Here is a 7,884-nt window from a genome sequence, read left to right on the forward strand (position 1 = left end):
GATCACAGAATAATGTTCACTGGTAGCAGCCCACAGGGGAAATAGGGCTACTTGGAATCAGAGTTTGACGTACTAACATAGAAATATGACAATCTGCTTCCTACCTTGCTCCTGCACGTAGTATGCCAAAAACAAATCAAGCTCCTTGACTGATACTGTTATGTGATGTGGCTGGACGCAAAGTGCTGGATTTGTGCAATGTGGGGATTTCATGAGACGTTCTCCATCCGTACTTTCCAAGGGGATGCCTTTGAACAGGATCACCATGACTAGATCCAGACGCCAGACTTTGTCAGCCTGTCGCAGGCAATCGATTCTCCTGATCTTGCCCTTCTGGTCAGGATTGGACAATACACAGCATGGGTGCTTCTTCCCAGTCACCGTGAGCACAAAATCCTCCCGGAACTCTTGGCGAATATCTTTGCGCAGCTTGGCCAGGAGTCTGGATGCCCACTTCTGTTTAATTTCAGGCTTTTCACTAAGTAGCTCATCCTTGACTGCTCTTTCCTCATCCTTTGACATTCGTTTCTCATGTTTTTTAAAGTACTTGCGTTTTCGAGCCTGAAGATTGAACCAAGTATAGGCAATTGCACGGACATGTGGAAGAAGTGCCTCAATGAACGGGTGAAATTCATCCTGTGGAAAGAAGTGAAGGAAAAAAATGAAGAAGAGAAAAAGAAAACTGAAAGTCAGCATCTCATAACTGAAGCAGTATCAAGAAAGGTTTCTGAAAATCTTCAAGTGAAATACAAGACAAAGAGAATAAACACTTAAAAGTTACACAGATTTCTGCATAACACCTTTTATGAAATTACTACTGTTGTCAGGCAGCAGGCGAGAACTGCATAGAAAATCACATTTTCCCTGTATTTCATTCTTTGAAAGAACCATTTGAAGATTTTATTTTATATGCCTCCCCTCACTTCATCCCACAATGCTGCAGAGACTAAATAATTTAAAAGCGATGCTACCAAGATGGTTTTTTTCCCTAACATTTAAATATCTGAGTGAACAGCTAACATCAAGAAAAGTACCATTGCACAAAGAGGACACTATATGGTTTTAAAAAATCTGAGCAGAAATGTTCAGAATGCTGAGGCAAATGCCACAGTTCATTTCTCTTCTCTGTGGCACAGAAACACAAAGCATATACATGCTCAGTGTAATGCCACAGAGTTCCCGCTTTTGGAGCATGCTCTCAGCAAGAGACTGCTGGTGGTACAAAGAGCATGCGCCATTAAACTTGATCCATTTTCTTATCAAACGTCCAGCATTCCAGCACTGAAACACCACCATTCCAGTGGTGGTAACTAGAGAAACCAGTATACAGTAAGGGAAACCGGGCAAAAGACAAACCAGGTCATATACAAATCCTGAACAGAAGCTTCTGTAGTTTCAGCTCTTTGGGCTTCCCTCACACCATCCCCCAAACTCTGTAAATTAGAGTTTATGAAGGTGAGAAGAAAAATTACATTTATGTTCTTCCGGCAGCTCCACTGTGGGTTTTGAAGCCCCACAGAGTCAGTTAATTTGTTAACTGATCACATGAGTGTGGCAATTATTCTAAACCCTTTAAAAATCAATCTGAGGTGTACAATGAAAAATGGCAACTTGGCACAAACTTTGCATTCTTTGTATTTCTGCATGCTGTGGCAAAGAGACATTACGAGTCCACTGCTGGTCAAATGCTGCTTTCATGAAATCCATACAATTTATTTACAGTTTCGAAATATCCTTTTCTGTCATTTGGCTTCCCCTGCAAGTTCTTATCTTCTGCCTAGCAGCAATATGGATTGCATTAAGGAGGTAATGCATAGTTGTTGCCTACAAGTACATCCTATAGCAATTCAATTAATTTGATTTGTCTGCCTAAAGTACCATCCTACACATCTATGTTAATATCTAATTAGACCTTTCCCAAAAACTTCTTTTCCATGAACAAATCTGCTGTTTAAAACAGTGCAATCCGCTTATCAAACATTACCGTATTTTGATTTGGAAGGAAGACCTTAGGGGAGGTATCTTTCTTCCTGTGTGCAGGCATATTTAGTTTTAAATACCATGCAGATTGCTCATCATACTGAGTGGCACGGTGCAATCAAACTAAAACTGCATCTTTTTTTACGTAATTATATTCAAGAAAACAATTAACAAACTACTATTTTAGTTACATTGCTAGACAAGGAATGAATTATGTTTAATCAATAGGCTGATTAACTCCATTAGGTAAAAATGATGAAAGTATAACTAATGGTCTCAATTATAGAGTGCAGACTGCCATTGTAGAAGCTTCAGGCAAAGGATTTCATGTTTAAATCTTCAAATTTCAAACAAACTTCAAAATTTCCTGAATGGTAAAAAACCCCACTAGATCTAGTTACCTCTCTTCCCTAACTGTTCTCAAATCAAACACAAAACAACAGAAAAGTTGCAAGCAGTCTACCTATAATCATGTTCTCTTCACGGGAGAAAAAAAAAAAAGAAAAGGAACAAAAAAAAAAAAGGAAAAAGGAGCAGAGAGACAATACAGGAAGATACTTCAGGACATAAACAATTGCATTACAATATGATGCTTAACAAAGACCCACAGAGGTGACAATTAAACTGATTAGTAGTTTCCAGCACAGATTTGAACAATTTTGATACTATACTGGCATATAAAACTAGGTCGTCGAAAGAGTTAAACCACAATCTGTTCTTTGTGTGAGAAGGCAGTACTGCTCTGAGTAACCACAGCCCATGATAAGACTTCCCTATCTTCATACGCTTTCTGATGCCATGCTTTTTTTCCCCTCAGTTATAACTACTGAAGAAAGTTTATTTTTTCTTCTATGAAAGTAATCTTAATTGAAGTTTTCAAATAAAAAAAATTTTTTTTGAAAAATTAATGTAAGCCTAAAGACTGTACAGTGTTAAATCCTTGCAATTCATTTTAGGCTGAATTAAACAGATTTACTACAGACTTCAAAAATTCTAACAGCTGGGGCTAAAGGTGAGGTGAAGGCAGGTGGCTGAAGAGCTTTGGGAAAAATTAATTTTTGTCTCAGTACAATGATTTCCCCTACATCTAAACAGACTTCAGTATTTAGAACTTAAAATGGCAATAAAATAAACGTGAATATATTCTGTGCTACTAGAATACTGCACATCTAGGCACATCTAGTTTTAATTTCAAAGAAGAGCATCATAAACTATTTCAGAATGGCTATGCCTTGAGGTAATGCACACAGTATTTCCAATAATAACTTACAGCATTTTGCATCTATGAAAATTTTACAGGTAAGAATTCCGCTGTTTAAATTCCAGTCTGTACTGGCTGAATGTTTCCTTTTCAAAGAGAGGGGAAAAAAACCAACAAACACACACCAAAACCCCCAGCCTTTTAAAAATTGCATTCAAGCTTTTCTTTCACAGTATCATTAGTCCTAAAGATATAAATATAGGTGAAAGAGTATGAAGGAGAAATACGGCAAAGAACATCCTGTTCTAAAGCAATTTTATCAGATATAGTCGAGCAATTCCTTGTGCACCTGGAGTCTTTTCAAATGAAACACTACTTGACGACAAGAAGTGGTGCCCATAAAAATGATCCTAAATGAAGATTTGCAATTAATCACATGCATTCTCCACTAAACCTCCTAAAAAGGCACCTATAGAATTTTATTTTTTTCCCTTAATATTCATACAGGTAATACTGAATTATTTTTTGGGTTTTATGTGGCATGTATCCATGCATCACAGTGTCTCTTGCAATAAAATGATTTATAAAGGTAAGATTTTGAAATGTCATATCAAATGGCTCAGGTGAACCATTGTGAACTGGCAATTTAAATTAAAATGGAAGTTACTATATAACATCTATGTAGCTTGTAAATAAAGGAAAAAATAGCAGTCATCCAATGATGATAGATAGGCCAAGTTTTCTTTTTTGGAAAAGGTAAAGCGGATAGGTAACACACTTCTCCTATCTTCCACTTTTATAAACTTTGTATCAATTCATGGGAGTTCAAACTGAGGACTGTAGAATAAATAAGCCAGTCAGAAGTATAGAAATTTTATACAGAAATCTTCATCTACTAAATTTCCCTGCATGGATTTTCTCTGTGCCTGGTGGAACAACATATACAAGGAAAAGAAAATACAACATATTCTGACTTTCCAGACTACCATAACATAAAAATAATCCACCGCAAAAATATTACAAGAGAGCAAGCATTAAAAGGCACGTGGTAACTGCATCCTATTCATGCCTATGCAAGACAGATAAACGCAGTTTACACTCATTCCAAAACACAGAGAGAGGCAAATGGGAAAGAGAGGAAGGGAGACCCTAAAATTAAATTGCATTTGGTAAGTTTTCCTCTTCCTTGGAGTTATTTTCACCCACCAAACTTTTACTGAAAGTGTGATAGGTAACACCCAAAGTGCCAAGGTTTGTCTTAAAGCTGTACTTTGGATTTTAGACTTGTTTCTGAAAGGTGCTTCAGCGTTATCTCAGCACAAATTGAACTACTGCTTTCCCGAGGAGCTCAGTTCAAACAGGTGTTCTGTGTTTACTTTTACCAAAATATTTTCTTCTGAACATATACTACCACAGTCAATATGTGTTGCAAGAGCCCTAGAGACAGAGATCACAATAGAGAGCAGTTTTGGCAGCACTACTTTAATGCAGTCACAAGTCAAAGTGAGATGAATCAATCTTTTTCTTTAAACAAACAAAGAATGCAACATATAGATTCTCATTGCCAGTGTAATTTTAATTTTTAATTTATGTATCATTCCAAGTAGGTAGAAAAAGATTCCAAACTAAAATCAATTTGCTGCAACTGTGTTCCATGTATGTATCACTAAGCGGGAACTGTCTCTGCTTGGCACATGATAGAGCGTGATTGCAAAATATTATGGAGAAGGTATCAACACACAAAAGCCAGGAACTGCTTCCATGTATTAATGGCTGTAGAAATATGATGCTGTGTTTTCATATATACCTGAGTGCAGTATTTTAATACAGATTTGTAAAGAATGAGGAAATCTATTACATACATCAGTGAGTCCAGAAAGCAAGTATATGGGGGGGGGGGAAAGGCATTAGATGAAGAAACAAGAAAATGAACTACCACTGCAATAGAGGTGGTTGTGAAAATTTGTGTGTTTCAAATGTCAAAAGTGCTTTCTTGAGTAGTACTCTCAGGTTTATACTCTGATGCCAAAGTCTTACTACCTATCAGTAATTTCACAGGCTGGACAGCCTACACAGAATTTTTACTAACCGCAGACTCCATGCTAAGTAATTATTTCTCTGTGTGTACCTGTAAGCATGTGCGTATCTGTTACACAAAATGCTTCTCTTTTGAAGAAGAAATATCTCAACACCACTCTTTTCCAGCTTTCCTCCACTGCAGCTCACGTTTACTTGCTGAAAATATCCATATCTAAGTCAATCACACTTAGATGCCAAACAAAATATAAACAATAAAAAATGTGTCAGCCAAAAAACTACAGGACTGTATCCAACGACTGAATAAGCCTTATCATTGTTTCCATCTTCAGTCACAATTTATGAATACTTTAGTCCTTTTGAATTACAATGCTCTGTAACGGAGAAATAACTTAAATGATATTTATTTATTCACAGTGGAACTGCAAGTGCAACGCTGGCCGCTCTGTAGCAGCCTTGCAGGAGACGTTACTTTCGCACATTTTCTACTTCTTTAGCTATTTGTTGTACCAATGTGGAAGCAACCAGTTATCGCTTAATCAGTTTACATCACATCCTCCTAAGACAGACTTTCACGAAAGCTGCTGAAAACTATTCCCAGGCTTTGCAGATCGGGTTTACCGTCCGGCACAGGCTCCGGTGCCCCGGCGGTCGCTCGCCGTTATCGTACTCCCGGCGAGGACGCTCCCGCGGCACCCAGGGAACTTCTCAAACCTGCTCCCGAAACCCCTCAGGTTGCAAAACCCGCGTTTTGCTGCGGTGGGGACCCCTGCTCGGGCCACGCCGCAGCCGCCCCCCGCCCTCCGCGCCCCGCACGGCACCGGCCGCCGCTTCGCCCCGCTCCCTCCCGCCGTCCCGGTGACAGCCGCCGCCCGGGACCGACAGGCGGCCGCAAGTGCGGCTGTAAAACCGGCTCGGTCTTTCCCCATGCTGAGGAAGGTGCATGTTCCTCCGCCAGCACCACAAATTTAGCTGGGAGGGGGAAAATGCCGTGTGCCCTTGTATAACCGAAGGAGAAAACACTGCACAGCCTCGTCATCCCCTCTTACATCGCCCTCATTGTTGGCAGGCTACATATTATTAATTAAGCATAAGACGGGATTACTTCGCACCGGCGAGTCGTCGTGTCTGGTCAAAAAAGCACTTTTGCTTTCAAACTCTTTCATTAGGCTCTGCGTAAACTGGCGAGCTGAAAAGAGTGCAAATCGCTTGATTCCAATCAAATCAATACTCCTCAAACCTGCTTTTTAGCGTAATTATGCTCATCTCCAGTTTGTTAACCTTTGACTTCTTATGCACCAACAATTAACAGTATTTGTCTACGAGTGTCACATTGAATGGATCTCCCCAAAACAATGCTCTGGTACAGTTTATTTTCTAATATTCCCTCCTGAGAGAGGAGTTTGGATCTGACAAGCAGTTACAATTGTGTTTTAACCCGTTACAACTACCAACAATGACTCATTAACAACTCACATACATATAAAAATTTAAAAAAAAAAATCCCAACAAATAAGTGAAAATAAATAAATTAACAAATAAAATAAATAAAACGCGTCTATACCTGAGTGAGACAGATTGGAGAATACATCATGACTTCGCTTTGAGAACACGCTGCCCGGAGAGCCCCTAAGAAAAGCCTCAAAAAGGAATAATTTCATCTATTCATTTTACAGTCATCTGAGACTCAAGGAAGATGAAATCAATCAGGACGGGGCTCTGCTCTGGATCACCACAACTTCTCAACAAACCCCAGTCCTCCTTAAATAGCCAAAGATTCAAGTTCACTCCGTGTGCTAGATTTCCCGGGGTGAAATCCAATCTACACTTTTAACCCTCTTGTAGTCGGCGGCTCAGGAGTCTTGCTTTTGCTGCTGCTGCTGCTGCTGGTTGTTTTGCAGATGAGGGGGGAAGGACTCGAGGGGGTGGGGGGGTGGGCGGGAGGATTTTTTTGTTTAGCTCTTTTTTTTTAATCCTTTTTTTTTCTTTTTTTTTTCTTTTTTTTTAAGAAGTTGGTGGTGGTGCCGTAATAACACGACACTGTCACCACGCTCTCGAAAGTTCAAGCTTACAGCCCGGAGCGGAGCAAGAAGCTCCCGGACAGCGATGGCAGGAGAAACTTCGCCGGGCCGTCGGGATCGTGCCGCGAGAGCGCGCTAGGGCGGGAGCGCGCCCCGGGCGGGCAGAGCGAGCGGCGCGGCCTGCGGGCTCCTCCGGCGGCCTCTGCTCGCCCGCCCCCGCTCGCTCTGCGGGCAGTGGTGAGACTGCTTTCCAAACGCCCACCTTAATAAAAATGATCTCCTGAAAATTCAAACGATAAATCTCTCCCTGGCGCTCCCACCCGATTTGCTCTCGCCGTGTCCGTGTGTGTGTCCCCCCACCCCCAACCCCTCCGCCTGTCCCTCTGCAAAACTTGGAAGTTGAAAAATTCACCGGTTACACCCTCTGGACCCCGTTCCAGCTTTCTCCCCAAATGAGACTTAAGTATTTTTTTTAATTAATTAATTACACAATTACCGCTTACACTCCTCCTACCCCTGCAAACACATTTCTTCCCCACCAGATCCCCTTCCTTTGCCCTCCCTCTGCATTCATCACCACCGAACGCTGCAGAAGGAATGAGCACGTTTAGCAAACATTCCTCCCTCATTTTCCCGCTCTTCTGG

General features: G+C 40.8%; 1 protein-coding gene across 8 annotated transcripts in view; it reads right to left on the reverse strand.

The window, feature by feature from the left end:
* NFIB (nuclear factor I B) overlaps nt 1-7,123 on the reverse strand; it is a 169,412-nt gene extending 162,289 nt beyond the window's left edge. For 2 of the 8 annotated variants that reach the window (XM_032675129.1, XM_032675127.1), the window contains exons 1-2: nt 6,783-7,123; nt 105-636 (exon numbers count right to left, since the gene is read on the reverse strand). In XM_032675129.1, the coding sequence (XP_032531020.1) occupies nt 105-636; nt 6,783-6,812 (562 nt within the window). In that variant the 5' untranslated portion in view covers nt 6,813-7,123. Of the gene's footprint in view, nt 1-104; nt 637-1,034; nt 1,182-6,782 lie in introns of those variants that run through there. The other 6 variants (XM_032675132.1, XM_032675131.1, XM_032675133.1 and 3 more) reach the window with 5 other exon arrangements.
* Between the last annotated feature and the right edge of the window lie 761 nt (nt 7,124-7,884).

The sequence above is a fragment of the Chiroxiphia lanceolata genome, chromosome Z (genome assembly GCF_009829145.1).
Source record: "Chiroxiphia lanceolata isolate bChiLan1 chromosome Z, bChiLan1.pri, whole genome shotgun sequence".
Lineage (NCBI taxonomy): Eukaryota > Metazoa > Chordata > Aves > Passeriformes > Pipridae > Chiroxiphia > Chiroxiphia lanceolata.